Raw genomic sequence first — 20,881 nt, forward strand, 5'->3', positions numbered from 1 at the left:
GCAAAGTCGATTAAGGGGACATTTGTATTGGCTTCATCCAGGGACTAGCAGGTCAGCCGGGACGAGCGGGCGAGAAAGGAGACTTTGGAGATCCGGGCGAACATGGCCGCAATGTGAGACACATGCTTATTAATCACCGTATTGCAGACAGCTGTTCAATATGGTCTCGGTGGCATTGTGTGCAAACAGTGTGATCTGTCCGCTCGGCAAACTTATTGATCCATGTGTCCAATCACAGGGCAGCCCTGGAACTGCTGGCGCAAGGGGAGAGAAAGGGGACCAGGTTTGTAGTTTACTGTCTATTCACTTAAGTGATTGTACCTAATTCAACCCCTTCTCTCTGTATACACATTGTGTTTGACATTACCGAATACTTTTTGTTTGTTTTCAAAGGGAGCTCAAGGCCTCCCAGGACCTCCAGGGAAGGTGGTAAGTCTGCATTGCACGTATTTTGTATTTAAAGTGATTTGTGCCCTAATAACATTGTTGTATCAATTAGTTTTGTTCAAATTGCGGTTAGTGGCATAATATGGCAAGTGTGGCCATCGAATGAGGTTTCAAGCATCAGGATTTGACAGCACAGGGAAATTCAGTGTACATTTTTATATAATCTTCCTCCTACAGTACCTATACTTTACCCTTTACTCTCTCTGAGTCTGTCTTTCTCAGTTTACTTACTGTTCATCTCCCCTTTAGGCCGACATCAAGGGCCTGCCGGTTCAAACCAGAGGGGAGAAGGTAAGTACAGTACACTACCGTTCCTATTGATTTTAATACTAGCAGAAGGAGAGAGACCATTCCTGTCTGAGTATGTGCATGTAAAATGCCTTTGATTTACAGTAGGACGATCAAGGTACATGAGAGAAAAATGACCAAACCTTTGTCCCTTACCTCTGACATCACGTCATGTTCCCAGGGCGACGACGGTGACCCAGGAGAGCATGGGGCCAAAGGGCAGAGGGGCGAGACAGGGACCACTGGACCCCCAGGGCTACAAGTGAGACGAGGGCTTTTCTGTATTCCATTTTTTTTAAATACACAGGTTCATGAACATCCAATGAGTCACTGCCTGTATCTCACGCTATACAACTGGTCGGGTCCAGGGACCACCAGGGGGGTTCAAATGGACCCTTACAGGAGTGTAACTGGACCCCATACGGGTACATTTGGTTCCATTTGTGCACTCTCAGAATAAAATTGACACTGAGAATTTTATAGTGTAGATTGGGATTCTCAAACATATATATATTTTTAAAATCCATTTGTACCCTCCCAGAGTTACAGACCCTTAAGGGTCCATTTGGACCCCTGGTGGGCCCCGGACCAGACGCTGAGAAGCAGTGCTGTTTACCATGTCTCTGTATACCATGTATCTCACTGTGTAATAACCATGCCCTGTTGTTAGATAAGTGTGGCATGATGTTTTCCGTTTGTGTCCACGTGTGTGTTAAGGGCAGTCAAGGCCAACGTGGACTTGCAGGGGAAAGAGTGAGTATTTGACCTCAAATGTGTGTTGTACGTTCATTTGTCCTCGTGATAACGTGCATGTAGGGGAGCACGCTATCCTGTCCAAAGACTGCAGGCAGTTGGCACTCGGGGCATGGACACACCAGGTAGCAATTAATCTAGACAGCCTTAACTCACAGAGCTCCTCACAGGAAGGTCTGTCGGAACGATAAGAGAGGTAGTCAGGCAACAGCCTGTAACCCAGTATGAGCTTATTGGTCAACTGCCATATTATCCCTAGGGAAGATAACTGCTTTTAGCGGCCTTAGCGCCGAGTGGGTCTCATCCTACATCCATTGGGCATGTGCCGAAGTTGGGCCGTTTGGGCGTGGTTTCCAACACCAGATTAAATTCGACACACGAAATGACACGCGCTGACTTAAAGACGAGTTGAAATGTGTTTTCATCCTTTTAGAGGGTATCTGCGGGAGAGGTCATGGTCATGGTAATTACCAGTTCTGGCTGTTTTTTTAAATGACAACCTCCGGACATCCTGCTGTGAACAAAAGAATAATGGGGAAAAAAACACTGCCATTAGTGCACGCTCTCTCTCTCTCTCTCTCTCTCTCTCTCTCTCTCTCTCTCTCTCTCTCTCTCTCTCTCTCTCTCTGACGCACGCACGCACGCACGCACTCGTGTGACCCTTTAACTCAAAGCTTGAGTTTGCCATGTTTGAGAATTCTGTGTGGAACTGTTAAGAAAACAAGGTCAAATTCAAGCTGTGCAATGACAAGTTGTCCTAGATAGATAGATACTTTATTGATCCCCGAGGGGAAATTCAGATATCCCATAGCTCATACAGGCAAGGTTAGTTAAAAACACATCACAAAGGGGGGGGGGGGGGCACAGGTTAAAACTGAGAGAAGACAAATATAAAAGATATATTATGAAATAAGCATAAAAAAGCATTTAAAAGGTGTCACTGGGAATAAATCATCCTTTGTCATTGTCATTGCACATAGACCCATAAATAACTAAAAACTAAAAACTAAGACCATTAGTCCATTAGTCCAGTTCATAGGCCTAGTTGAAGAGCCTGATTGCTGTTGGAACAAAAGTGTTCTTAAAACGATCGTTCTTGCAGGGCAGTGAACGGAACAGGTCCTTACGACCGCTTTTTTGACCTACCAGGATGTTGTGGAGAGGATGACCCACATTGTCCATTATGGCCCTCCTCTTCTTGTGTATTCACCTGTTTCCTAGGCTGTGTGTTTTCCACTTCCTGTCGGATTTCATTGGATATCATTAGTCATCTGACCAGTTTCATTGGATTTCATTGGATCAAATCGACAGGAAGTGGAAAACACACAGGAAGTGGAAAGCCTAGGAAACAGGTGAATACATCTCTCCGCAACAGCCTCCAGTGAGTCCGGCCTCTCACCCAGTACTGAGCCCGCCTTCTTCACCAGTTTGTTCAGCCGCTTAGCATCCTTGTCCATCACACTGCCTCCCCAGCAGACTGCAGCATAGAACAGGGCACTTGCCACTGCTGACTGGTACAGTAGAACCAATCTGGGAACCCAAAGCCAAATGAGAATGAAAAACAGCGCCCTCTGCTGTTTGTACTATCTGTTCTTGAGAGATTACTGTAGAACATATGCAGCATTCTGCTGCACACGTCAAAAGACCTAGCCTCCTCAAGACCTAAGCCTCCTCTAGGTCCTCCTACTACAAATCAAAAACAATGCACATGCATTTGAAGACGAGGCATCCGACAGAGATGCCTAAAGACATTCTGGCTGCTAGTTTAAAATCCTTGCGCAAACTCTGTTCCGCAGTCATATTGGAGAGAGACCTAGTTAACAATATGTGCCAACATTTTTATCTATCTACAGTATCTGTCTATCTGTCTATCTGTCTATCTGTCTGTCTGTCTGTCTGTCTGTCTGTCTGTCTGTCTGTCTGTCTGTCTGTCTGTCTGTCTGTCTGTCTGTCTGTCTGTCTGTCTGTCTGTCTGTCTGTCTGTCTGTCTGTCTGTCTGTCTGTCTATCTGTCTGTCTGTCTGTCTGTCTGTCTGTCTGTCTATCTGTCTGTCTGTCTGTCTGTCTGTCTATCTATCTACTGTATCTATATATCTATATATCTATCTATCTATCTATCTATCTATCTATCTATCTATCTATCTATCTATCTACAGTATCTAATGGCATCGATTGGATCGATCGGATCGATCAGATATAATAACAACCTTGGTAGTGTGGTGGTTTATAATTGAGTTATTTGCTACATTAAATAAACTTTTTTTTAAATAGTGGACTGCCCCCTTGCGTGAAGATGAAGTGACTGAAAGGTTTTGTTTCTCTAGAAGCCCTTGAATGTATGATTTTAGACAGTCAATAACCCCTAAGACACACACATTTGTGACTCACTTAACACTGACCCGGTCTCTCTTGTAATCCGTCCAGGGTTTGACTGGGGAAAGAGGAGCTCACGGCGAAAAGGTTGGTTTGGATCAGTGTGACTGATTCTCTTCATCTCTCTACACTGGTAATTGTAGTGATAGAGAAAAGAAACGCTTGTTAAGTGGCTCTTTGGCTCTTGAACTTTCTGATGATAAGCAGGTCCCACTGTCCTTCATTCCACCGGATCCTGTTTCCAATGTTTTGCAGGTTCCCAGTGGGATGAAGTGCAGTGGGGCTGTAGATGTACATCCAGTTGAACCACTTAAAAACCCCATATGGTTGAACGGAGTCCCTCAGGGCTCTATGCTAGTGTATTTTCTGTTTTCTGTTATTGTCGGGAAAGCCTTTGCTGAGAATAGCCGATCGACAAGCTTACAACGCGTCGCAGCTTTCCCCACGATACGGATGCTGGGGTTTAACCCTTCAACACATGTGTCATTTTAGATTTTAACCATTTCAAAAAATAGCAGATCTACAAGCTCATAGCGCGGCACAGAGTGCCGCGCTATGAGCTTGTAGATCTGCTATCTTTTTTTTAATCGTGCAAATCTTTTAATATATATATTTGTTAAAGCGAACATTTTTAACTCAAATCTTTGCTTCTGGGGGTCCCTGGAACAAAATATTTTGAGATGGGGGTCCGTGGCCAAATACATATCATTTTGGGGGTCCTTGACATGAAAAAGTTTGAGAACCACTGATATTATAGCAACATACGTTTTTTTCAGAAACCAGTTAGGATTTAGAAGACATTTGTAGATGCGTTCCCGGATTGAATGGGTTAAACTGAAACATGTAAACTGTTGTTCATATTCTCTTCTGACCCCAACTAGGGAGACCGGGGAGCGTCTGGGTTAGATGGACGAGCTGGTCTAGATGGCAAACCTGGAGTGTCAGGCGTGGCAGGCCAGAGGGTCAGTGAATACCATTCCTAACTAACCCTCCCCAACACACCACAGTACAGAAGCAGACAGTAGAATGTCACCGCCAGGTAAACATTATCAATAATTAATAACAAACCTTTCCGTTCCCTACAGGGAGACCCAGGGAAGCAAGGCGATCCAGGAAGAGACGTGAGTTTTTAATATTGTTGTTACAAAAACAGTTATCTGTTGATTGTCTCCGCCAGGCCGAAAGGCATGGCGAGAGAGTATGTTTTACCCCCTGTCCGTCCGTCCATCCGTCCGTCCGTGTGTCCGTGTGTCCGTGTGTCGCTGCGAAACTGTGCACACACACTCCCTGGATGCCAATTCAGAACCTCTGCCCCAAATTTTTCACATGGGCCTGTTATAGCGCCACCAGGAGGCCGATTTGTGCAAAACCCATTTTTTTATATTACTCCATTTTATCCAAACGTCATGAAAATCGGTACACAGTATCTCTATAGTCATGTGATCAACACGGATCTGTCCGATTTCCCATATTCCGTCCTCATTGCCTAAGGTTGGCTTCCAAAGTTTGCAGGATTGGTCCGTTTTGAACAAAATGCCTCAAATTATGCACGCAGCTTGCGATTTCCGTGAAATTTCACAAGCACATTCCCACTAGGCCGAGGAAGAAATGCCACCCTTTTCACATTGGCCTGTTATAGCGCCACCATCAGGTCTAATTTAGCAAAACACATTTTTGGATCAAAATGCCTCAAATCATGAATGCAAGCTCACAACGTGTGAACTTGTAGATCTGCTAGATTGGCGAAGTGATTTGGTGTAGAGCGGAAAAAGTAGGGTGCCTAATATACTGTAGAGTTTTTGATGCATTGCCAGGCCTTTTTTGGGTCCATGAAATGATGTTTAATGTAATACCACTGGGCACTGTGAAGGATAGCACAGCAGGGTATCCAATGTGAACACGATCTTAGCTGAGCGAAGCAATCGTTCACACTGCAGGAAGTAGAGCCGTCAAACGTGTGTAGCCTTTGAAAAATCTTGGTACAGTAGATACTTATTTTATGTCCCTTCCAGCCCACACATTTTCCTGCCGAGGTTTCTCACATGCTCTTTTTTTATTAGGGAATTATAATAATAGCTGATAGAGTTTTAAAATGTCACTACTTTTGTACTGTATGCACCGTGCCGAACCGCTTTTCACATTTCAAGCTTTCAAATGACGCTCACTTAATGCTAATTGCCTTGCTCAGATAAGAACTTGGAGCCGACAGGCAGTTGGAGGATGTGTACGAATATTCTTCGTTATTATAGAGGTTGAGCCAATATTTTCATATTCTATCATTTCAGCTGCTAAACATTCATATTAGGAATGAACCAAGAGCCTTAATAGAGTAGGACATGTTTAGCCATCCAAACATATTATAGTGCAATACTAGGTTTAGAATCAAATACTTTAAACCAAGGGTTGCAGTAATGAATATTTCCCAACACGGCTGTGTTCACTTCTTACCAACAACCACAATAATGGCAGCCATTGTGCCACTTCGTGCCGTGCTGCGAATTTATGCACAGCAGCAGCCACAATGGAAAGAAATTGGGCCTCTTCTTACTTCCTTCACAGGTGTTACCAATTGATACTAATGAAGGCTCTGTTCCATTCCGGTCAAACAGAGTCAGGGTGCTGATATTGTGCATGTTGGCTCACTGGAAACACTCTGCTACACCAGTGGGGTCTCAAAGTGTGGGTCCAGGGACCCTCATGGTTCCTTGAGGGGGTTCCACCCTTTACGGGTGTGTAACTCTGAGAGTGTACAAATGGAACCAAATGGACCCGTAAGGGTCCATTTGGTTCCATTTGTACACTCTCAGAGTTATGGGGGTCCTTGAAATTAAAAGGTTTGAGAACCACTGTGCTACACTAAATGGAACAGAGCCTTCATTAGTGTCATTGGTAACACCTGTGAAGGAAGTAAGGAAGAGGCCCAATTACTGTCCAATATGGCTGCTGCCTATTACGAAATAGTTTGAGAAGAAGGCATTTGTAGAACCGGCCTCGGGTCTTAATGGGTTAAATCCAATGGTTGCATGTAATTAATATTCCTCATCACGGCTGTGTTCACCAAATCTTCACTTCTTACCAACAGCCACAATAATGGCAGCCATCTCTTAGACTTACTGTACACGTACAGCAGAGGGCAATGTGGACTTGTTGACACTCCTGTGTTATCCATCCCATTGAACCCTGTTGTTTACATGCATTCAATACTGGCCATGGGCTCCTGTTCTTGAAATTAGAGCTGTTTCACAAAACACCTGTTGTGTAAAAACAAGGGCTAGTGTCCTCTGAGCACGACCTTTTAAAGCAAGCAGCTGTGGAGAATTCGGTACACATGCAGTGTTACTCTGAAAGTGTAAAAATGTACCCATAATGGATCCACAACGGGTTCAACGGGCAGGTGGGGCATGAATTCTCAACCTGCATCGTTCCCGTCTTGCGTGGTAGTTTTCTACATTTTCTAAATGTTCTAAACGTTTTCAAAATTGTTCAAAAAGGTTGAATTATAGAGAGAGACATTTATTTCAGTAAGTAGCCTACACTGTATTGCTGATTAAAGTACCTCTCGTCATGTAAGAATGTCATGGATCCATAGCCTCCTGGCTTTCTTTATCTGTCTATGCTCATCAGACAGCAGTAACAATCGTCAATATCCATTTTGGAGCATGGGACGCAGCGTCTTTGTCTTTGTCATACATTAGTAAGTGCTTTAAATAAATACAAAATTAGCACGTGATTATGAAGTTGATATGTTCAAGATATCACAGATGTCTCTTGCACATGAGGAGGCATTATTAGGCCACAAGAGGAAGGTGTGATACTGATCAGCAGCATGGCCACTGCGGGTGGTCTACTGCATCTCTGGTTTCAATGTGACGTTTCGGTGAACAGAGAGCTTTTGTTGCCCCTATGTCTCCTGGCATCATTATATCACAATATCAATGCTGCTCCCGTTAACGAAAGTAATTTTTGATCACTGGTGCCTAAATGACGCAGGCACGAGTAATGTACCCGAAATGTACTTATTTATTTATTTTAAAGTTACTACATCGTTTCTGACTATGTTGTCACTTTCCAACATATCACAATTGGACTGCAGCATTTGTTTTGGAGCGGTACTTCGGTGGTTTTATCTCAAACTGAATTCTGGGAATCGCAGTTCTATCAGACCATATATTATATAGACATATGTTGCAATGACAACAAAGCTACCAGAGGGGCCCAAAAAGACTAAAATGAATGTTACACACACACAGTGTGACTTTAAGTGGTTAAGTAGGATTGAAGTCATCGTAGTTTATTTTTACTTTTCCTCCAATCACTCCAATGCTGTTCTGTTTCACCAGGGTTTACCAGGACTTAGAGGTGCACAGGGGCCTCCAGGCCTCATCGGTCCCACAGGCTCCTCAGGGACACCTGTGAGTACACACAATCTTCTTTCTATCTGTGTCTATTTCATAAAAAAAGTCTATTGCTTTGTTTTTATCTTATCAGTGCTACTATTGTATTTCAGGGCAAACTTGGAGTAGATGGCAAACCTGGGCTTCCTGGCAAGATGGTGATTCATGCAATACAAATAATCCCTAAAAGATAATCCTCTGAGTGAATGGATAGATGTGTTTTTTCCCTACCTCTCTCTGTCTCTGTACCCTCCCTCTCTCTGTCTCTGTTTTTCTCTGTAATTACAGTGAAACAGTGGTAGTAAAGTCATTTATTATGTCCGTTAGGCAGTTATTTCACCTCAGTGTGCCTGTTTCACAATATCTGCCTTCAGCGACTTGCTAATAAAATAATAACCCATTGCAGCAGCAATGAATTATTGCAGTTTTGCTGCTGTATGACAGTTTTGCTGTTTGTTTGTTTGCTTTTACTGTTGTTTTTTTGGTTGCAGGGTGAGGACGGTGTGCCAGGGGAAGATGGCAGAAAGGTATGTGTCTGTTGTCCGTTATTCATATTAATGAAAATAATAAAATCAACTGACACTTAAAGTGGTATTTAACTTTAAAACCCTTCCGGGTTCATTTTCATATTTGCTCAGACTTTTGTGTGCACCCCAGATAGTTTTGAAGTTGCTTTATTGAGTATTTAGATATTTGATATTAGATATTCATTTGATCAGATACCCTCTTATATAAGCCCATTGAACTTTAAACTCCTCATCAACCATGTTAGACGGTTGCCGGTTCTGGTGGCTGATATTGTCCTTCTAATGCATCAGGGGACCGTCATTATTCCATTTATTCATTCATTCATTGCATTTCATTTCATTTCATTTCATTTCATTTTATTTTATTTTATTAGATCCTCTCATGCATTAGAAGACATACATTCTAAACATTGTGAGCTAAAGTAATATCTCTGATATACTGTGCGTTCACATTGAAGATACCGGTAGGCAATTCTCTGCTCCACTACATAGACCTCCTGGTTGTCATTGTCTGCATTGTTGTAATTGTTGTGATTGTAATGTAAAGTGCATTATAAATACATGTATTATTATTGTTGTCTTTAATCTGCAGGGGGACAAAGGAGAAGGAGGGGCACCTGGAAGAGATGTCAGTTCCATATGCTGTTATTCTTTCATCTGCTGCCCATTCATTTACCTGTCTTCATCCTTTTTCTGTTCTAAAGGCTGATTTATACTCCGTCGTACGACAAAGTATAAATGAAGCATTGCCCTCTCTCGTCCTTCTCTCTCCTTATTATTGGGCTATATTTATTGATATTGATTTAGTTTTCACTTTATTACATTACACATGAAGCTTTCCACCACACTTTCCTCCTCATGAATATCTCCCTCATGTGTGTGTTTATAAACTGTAGTTCGCTCCGTCATTGATATTACCATCGCACTCTCACTCACGGCTGAATCAATAGCCCCCCCCCCCCAGCAGCTATCGAAATTCAGGCTCTAATGATCAGGCTTAGCCTTTAAGGGTGAGCCACTTCTGAGGGGGGGGGGGGGGGGGGGGTGCAGAGGGGCTCCAAATGTCAGAGTGCCGTTTTCATGTGCAAATCCAAATTAATTATCTCTAGGACATCAGTTGGAGGGCAGGCAGCCTCTCTCCAGCCGTGCACCTGCTTTGATTTAGCAGTTCGGCCTAGGTTGTGAGCATCAGTTTGAGACTGTCTCAGTGGGGTTATCGTGCGTGTGTGCGTGTGTGTCTTGCAGGGACGTGATGGAGTTAAAGGAGACCGGGGCCTTGTTGGGCCTGTGGGGCCAGCTGGTCAGCCTGGTACTCAGGGAGTGCCTGGCAGCATTGGTCCTCCTGGACAGGTAAAGCATACACTCTTAAAAGTGAAATTATCGCTCAGAATTCTGCAGTAAATATTATATATTCTCTTTAAAGGTATCATGACATTCATTTTCACTTTTTTTATTTTCAATGTTTTATTTGGGGTTTTATGACCTCAATTACACCCAAAAAACCTGAACTTAAAACATTCAGTGGATTTTCTGTGGTCTGGGGTTTTCTGAATAATTAGGCTGAAAAGTAATCTGAGCTTGGCCCTTCGACAGTGAGGTCACTGTCGAATAATCCCGCCCACTCTCCTCCTCGCCCCTCCCCTCCCCTATCCTTTCCTTTGGGGGGGGCGGAGCAGAGGCGATGATTGACAGGCAAAATCCCTCACCAGCGACACCCGCAGGCAAAGATTTCTTTTTTCATTGCAGTTGAAAAGGCTTTAGAAATGTGAGAGAAAAACACCTGCAATTGATCACTGGAATGGAATTTTCACTTAAAACTTTTTGTACACTTTTGAAGGACCAGGACAAAGACTTTGAATGTGGTGTAAAAGTGAATGTCATTAAACCTTTAAACTTCTTTAAACTTCATGTGGACGGCGTCTCAGTCCATCCGACCTTCATCAGGTTATATAACCCGCATGGCATTTTGTCTGAGCACCGCTGTCTGTCTGTGTCTGTCAGGTAGTGTACGTTAAGGGAGTAGCGGCGGCACCGATCCCTGGCCCCCAGGGGCCTCCAGGAACCCCAGTGAGTATGCGTGACATCCCATTTAATTACGTTTACTTCGCATTAATTGCTACAATACGATATGCACAGACCTGACCTGATTTTCATCACTGGTGTAGCACTGAGAAACACACATTGAAATTGAACCTCCTAGTGCAAGATCCACACATCACCTCAGCATAAACTTTTTTGGTCAAATGACCTTTTCTCTAGTACAAAAGTAGCTGCACGCTATTTGTCTTCTTAAGAAAGGCCAGCTGACTGAAACTCCGACAAAGTACAGAGGAAGTCTGTACGTGTGCAATTCTTCCCCCTGTGGATTTCACACTTCAGGGGTTCATATTATCCCTAGCAACAGGCAGGAAAGAAAAGTAGAGATGCGTGTGTGTGTGTGTGTGTGTGTGTGTGTGTGTGTGTGTGTGTTACTGTATCTTTATCTGTGTGTATACATACTGTATTCAGCACCCTACCACCGTCTTATCTATCGGTTCTTAATCATTGTCCCTGCTCTGTCCTTCAGGGTGTGCCTGGGATCCCAGGATCTGTGGGAGTCAGAGTAAGTCAATGTTGTCTTTATCGATTGGGGTGTTCCCTGCATCACTAAGCAGTCAGTCATTCCTGTAACCTTATGGATTCTCTTCCGTTTGCAGGGGGAGAGGGGCCCGCACGGGCTCAAAGGTGACACGGTAAGTTCATGTAACAATATGGCCTCCATAATAGCCCACGGTTCTGTGTGGTTTAGAGCTGACATACTGAGAGTGCTGCGCTGTTTGTTGACAGGGTGACCCTGGGGAGGACGGCGCGCCGGGCAAACCAGGAACAGCAGTGGTAAGACAGTCAGATCACGACCTGGAGGCGAGGTGTGAAGAGTCAGCTACACTTGAATGTTGAAGTTCTTCACCTCCACTGACACTGTTCTCTTGTCCTCCTTCATGTCCTCAGGATGTACAGAAGGCCCTGGCCATCCTTGGTGTTCAGGTATGTGGGACGCGCAGTCATACATCTCAAATGTGCAGTGGTGGAAAAAAATACTCGCATGTTTTACTAAGTAAAAGTATCTGCAACGTAGAAAGTCAGAAATTCAGAATTTACTTGAGTAAAAGTACAAAAGTATTGGTAACAAAATGTTCTTAAAGTACCAAAGTAGAAAGTACTCATTGCGCAGAATGTCCCATTTCACAAGTTTTCAAATGTATAAAGTGTATACAAATCTTTTGAAAATAGCAGATCTACAAGCTCACAATGCGTCACATCGCAACGCATTGTGAGCTTGTAGATCTGCTATTTTCAAATGGCCGAAATGTATATAGGGCTATAGTGGGTAATGTATTGTATTGTAATAATAGTAACTACGTAGTAACTAAAGTTTTCAAATACTTGTAGTGGAGTGAAAGTACAATATTTGCCTCTGAGATAGTGGAGTAGAGGTAAAAGTACTGAAAATTGGAAATACTCCAGTAAAGTAAAAGTACCTCAAAATTGTACTTAAGTACAATACTTGAGTAAATGTACTTGGGAGATGGGAGATTTTGTTACATCAGGGCTCTTGTGGACAGAACATTGTCTACAAGTCTGGTCTTCAGAAAAGATTGAATAATGTATTATTAATATCTAGGACGGCGCCATTCGGGCACCGGCCTACTCGGGGCCATGCATGTCGGGTATGATTTATATTGCCTATGCGGCACAAATGCTACGCAAAGCTCGGCCAATCGGTTAAGCCGGCGGTCTGGGTTGGCCAATCGGGGAAACCGAAGCGTACAATCTCCCGAACACACGGATGATTTGTGCTTCTTTCTCAGACACGCAGACAGATTTGGTAAATTATAGTGTATATAGATACTACTGTAGATGTAAGCAGCCAGTGTGATGGGGTTCTTAGTCATAGTAGCTGTAGCCAGGGTTGCCAGATCTGCTTATTATAATTTCCCCGCAAGATTTTATTTGAAAATAGACGATCTACAAGCTCACAACGCGTCGCATCGTGACGCGTTGTGAGCTTGTAGATCTGCTATTTTCAAATAGCTGATGTATATGTTAAAGTGCTCATGCTGCCCATAGTCTCTTCTTTTGGGCTGGTTTTCCTAGACCTGGTTGCTTGTTTCTCTCACAGAATCTGGCAACGCTGGCTGTAGCTGATGCATTTCACTTGGGCCCAACGATATGGTGAAAATAATTGTAAATTGAACTATTCAGGAATCATCCACTCAGGTCTAACGTAGATACTCTTCACGCTTCAGCTCCCCTGGATTGTTCTCATGAAATACTTTTTTTATTATCATAAATTCAATTCAGTCGGGAACACTCCATGGCGTCGCTTTTAACCACGTAAACCCTCTATTCTTAGTAAAACGGACCTGAGTTGCAAGTGTATTGGACTGCATTTTTCTCTCTACACAAAATTTCCTCGACAAAAATAGGCGATTATATGATCTTGTAGATCGGCTACTTTGGGCCAATGTTCCCCCTAGAATATGGATGCTGGGTTTCAAGTGGTTAAAATGGTCCCTGAATTAGCCATGCAGCATCTTAAACTCAATCAGGGAATGAAATGCATACGGTAATCCCTCAATGGGTATACTACTGTATACTGTACATGAGCGAGCTTATAAGCAAGACACTGAATTCAGTTTGATTTGAAAGCCATGCAAAATGTTGAGTTTCAGTCAAATCTTTGTGCCTTGCAAGATTCTGAAGTAGAAATATGGAGGCTTGGGTGCCGTGGTGGAGGCAAAGCTTTGCCAGCAGCATGTGTAGCAGTATTGGAGTAGCAGTGATCGAGTGAAGGAGGGAGACATTTAAATTGGACTGCCTTGTTGTGAGAATGGGTGTGCAGGAAAGCATGGCTGATTAGAAACACTTATTCAATCAGCAGACAAGCGTTGCCAGATTTTGCGAGGGAAATAAGCAACCAGGTCTATGAAAACAAGCCCAAAAGAAGCGACTAGGCTACAGCTATTTGAAAATAGCCGATCTACAAGCTCACAACGTGTCATGTCGCGTTGTGAGCTTGTAAACATTTTTTAACATTTTTTTAACATTTTAACAACACAAATCTTGTATGGGGTGGCCTGGCACAAAATCTAAAATGTTTAAGAACCAGTGGTTTCAACAACATTAGGAAACAAGCCCAAATAAGCAACTACACTTCAGAAACGAGCCAAAAAAACGCAACCCACAACTTTACAGAAAGAGAAGCCCAAAGTCGCTTATAATAAGCGGACATGGCAACACTGTCAGCAGACTAAGGTGCCGTGCCGTGTCCACTGAGTTGAAAATATTTCAGCTTAAGCTTCAGCAGCTTCAAACAGAGAAAAGCGCCACACGTGAATGCACCAGTGCAAAAATAAATGCTCAGCGCCACGCCACGCTGCTGGTGTTTCCAAAAACACGGCGCTCTCCTTGTAAACAATTCAAATCATACACTGCGCTCAGGAAGAAAATGTGACCCATGTTGGTGGACATGTGCAAATGTTCAATTACAGTACATTGCCTCTCAAACGTACTACTGTGAATAGGCAACACAATTCAAATAGGGTAAGGGTATATTTCACACCAACATTTGTTAGGAGCCCTTGAAGACATTACATCACATTTTTCTAATTGCACACAACTATATTTAAAAAGCCATTTAGAGTGATTGCACACAATGTATTGCAGGTGTTGAAGTAAACCTTTTTCTGCAAGAAAGGAAATTGACCAGCCCTTTCAAGTGAATATTAGTAAGCGTTTGCTGTCCTTTTCTGATGTCCATGTAGGTTTCTGACCTGAAGCTGGTGGTGGACAAGAAGGATGTACCAGTGGTAGTGCAGAAGGCAGAGAAAGGCGGACGCGGAGACAAGGGTGAGGCGGGACAACGAGGACCATCTGGGGCAGATGTAAGTAGTACCAGAATTACTTGGGAGGCTTACTGCAAAGATTGAGACATTTGGAGACTATACAAAGATCTCCATACGTACAAATGGTGCCATTTAATTGATATACCTGCATGAATTGCATACGTTAACCTTAATTATCCTGCTTTATTCTCATTTGTGCCCCAGGGTGGTCGTGGGACAACAGGAGAAAGGGGTGGTAAGGGAGATCAGGGTGACCGCGGGCCTATGGGGCAAACCGGGCCCACGGGAAGGGCTATTGGAGAGAGAGGACCAGAGGGACCTTCCGGGCAGGCCGGAGAGCCGGGCAAGCCCGGGATACCGGGCGTTCCCGGGAGAGCCGGGGAACTAGGAGAGGTGGGACGACCAGGAGATAAGGTGAGGAAGAGAGAACATAATAAAGATGATGCAAGTGCGAAAGGACCGGGGATTTAAAGACGGGGGAAGGGGAGAGAGATAAGAATGCACTGAACGTTACGTTCTTCAGCATGGCTCCCAACGTCCTCCGGGCCTTCTACAGAGGTACTGTAGTGTACCACCGATAGCATCCTGACTGGCTGCTTCACTGCCTGGTATAGGAACTGTACTGCAGTGTTGATTTTGTCGACTAAAACTATGACAAAAACAAAAACTCGACTACCTTTTTTCACAGACGAAAGCTACATAAAAACGAAATGAAAACTAAGCTATGGTGACTAAAACTATGACTAAATATATTGGCAATTTCGTCAACAAATAAAAACTAGAATAAACTGTTAGGGAGTGACTAGTGGAGAAGAGATCCACTAAGACAAGTCATTTTATGTTTGGTTGCGCTCAGGTGTTGCGCTCTGAAAATAGCAGATCTACAAGCTCACAACGTGTCGTGCTGCGACGCGTTGTGTGCTTGTAGATCGGCTATTTTCAGCATGCAACCAAGTGTAAAATCAGCCACAGCCATTATACAACGCCATCAAGGCACCGCCAAAATACATTTTAGTCAACTAAATCAACTGCAGATTTAGTCGACTAAAATCTTATGATATTTAGTCGACTAAAACTAGACAACAAAAAAAAAAATTCAGACGACTTAAATATGACAAAAACTAAATGGAATTTTATTCAAAAGACCATGACTAAAATTAAATCAAAATTTGACCTCAACCGCAAGGCAATACAAAGGGTCGTGCAGTGCAGGCCTCCGAGCGCATCAGTGGATGTGATCTTCGCTCCATGCAAGACTTGTACAATGAATGCCGCGACGGCGAAGCTCGCAGAATCATCAAAAGATCAAAACATTTCATGTAAACAAAACATTGCTGGCTATGGCCACATAGCCTGTGGTTAGTGAGCCCGCCTGTGGCGCCAGAGTTTTTGGTTGTCCCAGGTACGATTCCAGGCCAGGCCAGCAATGTGTCGATGTGTGTCCCTGAGCAAGACTCTTCTTAACCCCTAATTGCTCCCAGAGCGTCGCACAATGGCTGCTCACTGCTCCTATATTGATTATAGGATGGGTAAAATGCAGAGGACAAAGAGAGGACAAATTTCACTTTTAAATATACAGTGACAAAAAAAATCCCCCCAAGGAGTGGGTCCAAAGAAACCCCCCCCAAAAAATCATAGTCACCCAAACCATGGACTGCTTCAGATGATGCCACATGGAAAGTGGCTCCGCAGCCATAAATAAGGCCGGTGGCAGTAGACTACTAAAGAGCTTTTCTCAGTGGACAATGAGATACAAGAACAAGCTGCCCCAAGTAATGAATAAGCTTGGGAAATGCTAATATCCACCCCAAGCCCCCCAAGCCTGTGCAATGATGAACAACGCCAAGGACACTGGTCTGACACGGGTCCTTTACAGAGTCTGCATTCTTTTTTACATCAATGTGGTAACCTAGGAGTAAGAACTTTGTACACGGCACCTTTAACGCTAGGAACAAATATATATATATATATATATATATATATATATATATATATATATATATATATATCGTATATATATATATATATATACGATCCTTTTATGAAGGCTATTAACTGGGGAGTCATGCATTTCTCATGCTTACATCATATGTCTCTGTATCTTCTTAGGGGGATAGAGGAGAGAAGGGGGACAAAGGAGAATCTGTGAGTACTGACAATGGCGTCATATATTATGCAACGCAACATCATACTCTCGTTACGTGACCAAATATGCATTCATTAATAAAATAATTGAAAATGGCTGTTTCTCAGGGGAAAGTAGGATTATCAGGACCAGTTGGCCCTCCTGGTCCAAAGGTAAGTTCCTCAGCTTGTACTTATAAATGTCCTGAAACCTCACACAGTCAATCCTTCCACATGCCCCATTAACTCCTTCACTGCCAGCCAGCGATTTTTTTGATTTTCTTACCTTTTCAAGTAGTCACAGAATATTTATCTCCAGTGTGATCGATCCCCTGATAGTTGCTAATCACGGAGGGTTTCACTGTGCTTCCGGAGTGAAAAAAATGTCTTTGCGACCTCCCGTTCGCTTGTTATACGCTGTTGAAAATAGCATGTCTTGCCAAAAATACATAGTAAAACACAGGAGCCGAGATACAGGCGATTTCACAAATACTTTAACCAGGAGGTGAATGGAGCAGTAAATCTTTGGATCACGTTATCTCCTGGTTCTGTGTGCAAAGAAAAAACATATATACATACATATATATATACTATATATATTTTTATGTTTAAAAAAAAACACAAAAAGTCGTCAAAGTCGTCCTTGCCAGTGAATGATTTAAATCTAGTCTAGACATGGGGTTTAAAGTTGCTTGTCTGTTACATTCAGGGAGAATCCCCAGCAGTCCTGACTGGTATGCCTGGTACCAGAGGTTTGCCAGGACCCAAGGGAGAACCGTGTGCTCCAGGAGAACCAGGAGCCAAGGGAGAACGGGTGAGATTTTACTCTCTCCAAATAGAGCAGAAATAATGTGGCTTTAACATTCTTTTTCTCACTATATGCTAACTGGACTTCTGACTGTGCATTGCAGGGGTTTGTGGGGCCTCGCGCTGAAAAGGGAGACAGGGGAGTGGCTGGAGAAAAAGGACGCGACGGCTCAGAGGTGAGCTGAACTTGTAGATTGTTTCATCGTTCATACTGTAATGCAGGGGTTTTCAGCAGGGGGTCCGGGACCCCTAGGGGGTCCTCAGAGGTACTACAGGGGGTCCACCAAATCTTTATGTGATAGGATCATTGTTTTTTTTACATTAACCCCTTTAACCCTAGAATCCCTATTCTAAGGACAACTTTAGCCAAAAATAGCCGATCTACAAGCGCCTAATGCCTCGCGCTGCGAGGCATTAGGAGCTTGTAGATCGGCTTTTTTTGGCAAAGAGAGGGGGGGAAAAAGAGCAGACCAAGTACAGAGTGAAAGTTTACTAAGTATTGACGGTTTAAGTCGTTAAATGCCTGAAAATACACATTAACAGGAATCCAACATCTCTGAAAAGCTTTAATCTGCAACACAATTGTATGCAATATATGGTGGGGGTCACTGCTTCATCTCTCTCTCAGAGAGGGGGTTCCTTGGGCTGAAAACGTTGAAGACCCCTGCAGTAATGTGAATGAATTATATCAGTTTCACTTTGGGTTTGAAGTCGGTACTGTTCCTATTAAATGTACTGGTCGTGTACTTCCATTGGATTCTCAAGACAAACTAATAATGCAATTTAAGCATTTTATCAAAGAAGCAATTGCTTTGTCATTTCAGGGTTTAACAGGAGAACCGGGTAAACCTGGTCAGGATGGGAAGCCGGTAAGTGGAGGGTTGGAGACTGGCCTCATTCATGCTTCTCAAGATTTTGATATTGCGATATTATGGTTGAAAATGTTTTCTATGCACTCTGCGACACTGCAATACATTAAGACCATTAAGAATCACTTCTACTTAAAAAGCTACAGATTTAGCAGAAATCTCGATGTTGTGTTTAACTCTCTCAGTGCCAAGAGTATTTTCATAAAGTACTCCCCCAGTGCCAGAAATTTGCGTTTTTTTAACATTTTAAAATTTTGTAATTTTTCATTCAAATAAATAATCTGATTGGGTTTTTAAACCCATAATACAGTTCTACCAGTAGAGAGCAACAAATCGACACATTGATGACCTCGCTGGCTCACTCGCCCCCTCCCAAACAGGCTCACGTCACATCCGGTCATAACCGGATGTTGAAATTTTTGACAATCGTTGATCGGGCTAAATTACGATGCGATACACGACTACGATGACTGATCGTCACCCAGACCAAAGAGAGTAGACGTGGACCTCTCCGTTCGTTTTTTATACCGTGTGAAAAACCGTGACTTTCCCTATTCTGGCCAAAAATGACCGCAGGAAAAAAATTAGAACCGGAAACGGAATCTGCGTCATGAAACCGGAACCCAATGAGTCTGAAGGAGTCAGGAAGCGAAAGTGATCATGAAAAATAAACAGAATAGCGCGACCACAGTCAAAAGTAAAAACTCGGGATTTCTCGTGCTGGCACGGAGGGTACTCGGGAAAAACTCGGGGCGTGGCACTGAGAGAGTTAATGAATAACCCCTCATGTAGAACTGCGTTCCAGCATTCTGTAAATGTTTATACCCTATGTGTGCATTTTTGATGAATTGATTGATTGTACATTTCTATGTTGACGCAATTTTATACCATTTAGTTATGCTTATGCATCCATGCATTAAAGTACTGTACGGCTATAACTATTGACTTTTTGAAAGCGTCTGATCAGCAGGATTCCTCCCAAAGGACATACTGTACTGAGGACTCCCAGTTTACCCCCTTCAAAAACTAAACCTTGAAGAAAGCGAGAAGGAATTGATTGTATCAGGAATGAGAGTATAGTACACAACCTTTTAACCATTTCAACCCTATACTTTGTTGACTGGAGTCCCCCAGGACTCTATACTTTATCCTCTATTATTTGTTTCCCTAGCTGGTAGAATTGTTATTTTTCGCAGAATGTTCTCCCCAAAACAGGATGCCAGGGTTCATGTGGTTAATTTATACTGCAACACCCATCATAAGACAAAGTGTAAATTAAACTTAATCCATTCAATCCGGGAATGCATGTGTCATTTTAGATTGTAGCTGTAGCCATTATTTGGCTATAAAAAAAATAGCAGATCTACAAGCTCATAGCGCGGCACCGAGTGCCGCGCTATGAGCTTGTAGATCTGCTATTTTTTTTAAATCATGAACATTCGTGCAAATCTATCTAATATACAATTTTTAAAGTGAACATTTGTAACTCAAATCTTTGCTTCTGCGGCGGTCCCTGGAACAAAATATTTTGAAATGGGGGACCACGAGCAAATACATATCATTTTGGGTGGTCCTTGACATGAAAAAGCTTGAGAACCGCTGATATCACAGCAACGTACGGTTTTCAGAAAACTCTGATTGAATGGATTACAGTAAGTGTGAGGAGGAGGAGAGGAAAGGATAAGCACCTCCTCAGCAGTCCTCATGCTCTTGTGTTTCCCTCCCTGCATGTCGGAGCAGGGTCCAAGAGGGCCAGCTGCTCCTCCAGGCCACCCTGTGAGTAACTTGTAACCCGGAAAGGCAGCAGCCTTCCCCCCACGGCCCCACGGCCCTGCGGAGGACACCATTGCTGCAAGCGGAGCTCTCTTTTCTCCCCAAACCTTGTGCTGAGGCTACATAGACCCTTATAGAAAGTAACCTTTTGCAACCTTGCCCGCTAACTCCTTCCACTGTCTCCTCTCCTCTCACCCTTTCTCCCACGTCTGTTTCTCCTTTTGTATGTTTGTTCCTTCCTTCCTGTACCCCCTCCACCTGTCCGTCCGTCCTCCTTTATTTCTGTGTCTGTCCCCCCCCCCCCCCACACACTATCTCTTTCATCTCTCTAGGGCCTGCCTGGGTTCCCTGGAGTACTAGGCAGACCGGTAGGTTCTCTCTGCTGATGGCTGGCATTGCTTGAGACTTGAGACCAGGGGTAGAAGGAGTTTGCATGGAGGCCATGGCCTTATATTAGAACAGAGCAATGAGTCAGCTGGGCTCCAACGATGTTCCTCTCCACATTTTTAACATTGCATCACACACACACACACACGCACGCGCACACATGCACGCACACACACACACACACACACACACACACACACACACACACACACACACACACACACACAGACACACAGACACACAGACACGGGCGGA

The 20,881-nt window shown here is 43.4% G+C and overlaps 1 protein-coding gene across 1 annotated transcript in view; it reads left to right on the plus strand.

Moving 5' to 3' along the window:
- The window catches only part of col7a1 (collagen, type VII, alpha 1), a 136,685-nt gene that overhangs the window by 81,340 nt on the left and 34,464 nt on the right, over positions 1-20,881 (plus strand). Inside the window, exons 54-80 of the mRNA XM_080424385.1 lie at positions 42-113; positions 239-283; positions 394-429; positions 697-738; positions 917-997; positions 1,453-1,488; positions 3,912-3,947; positions 4,742-4,822; positions 4,946-4,981; positions 8,201-8,272; positions 8,368-8,412; positions 8,746-8,781; positions 9,374-9,409; positions 10,027-10,131; positions 10,783-10,848; positions 11,348-11,383; positions 11,478-11,513; positions 11,608-11,655; positions 11,770-11,805; positions 14,586-14,705; positions 14,871-15,080; positions 16,776-16,811; positions 16,920-16,964; positions 17,500-17,604; positions 17,702-17,773; positions 18,422-18,466; positions 20,207-20,242. Of these exons, the coding sequence (XP_080280511.1) occupies positions 42-113; positions 239-283; positions 394-429; positions 697-738; positions 917-997; positions 1,453-1,488; positions 3,912-3,947; positions 4,742-4,822; positions 4,946-4,981; positions 8,201-8,272; positions 8,368-8,412; positions 8,746-8,781; positions 9,374-9,409; positions 10,027-10,131; positions 10,783-10,848; positions 11,348-11,383; positions 11,478-11,513; positions 11,608-11,655; positions 11,770-11,805; positions 14,586-14,705; positions 14,871-15,080; positions 16,776-16,811; positions 16,920-16,964; positions 17,500-17,604; positions 17,702-17,773; positions 18,422-18,466; positions 20,207-20,242 (1,650 nt within the window). The remainder of the gene's footprint in view (positions 1-41; positions 114-238; positions 284-393; positions 430-696; positions 739-916; positions 998-1,452; positions 1,489-3,911; positions 3,948-4,741; positions 4,823-4,945; positions 4,982-8,200; positions 8,273-8,367; positions 8,413-8,745; positions 8,782-9,373; positions 9,410-10,026; positions 10,132-10,782; positions 10,849-11,347; positions 11,384-11,477; positions 11,514-11,607; positions 11,656-11,769; positions 11,806-14,585; positions 14,706-14,870; positions 15,081-16,775; positions 16,812-16,919; positions 16,965-17,499; positions 17,605-17,701; positions 17,774-18,421; positions 18,467-20,206; positions 20,243-20,881) is intronic.

Source organism: Gymnoscopelus braueri, assembly GCF_963280865.1.
Source record: "Gymnoscopelus braueri genome assembly, chromosome: 3".
In the NCBI taxonomy this organism is placed as follows: Eukaryota; Metazoa; Chordata; class Actinopteri; order Myctophiformes; family Myctophidae; genus Gymnoscopelus; species Gymnoscopelus braueri.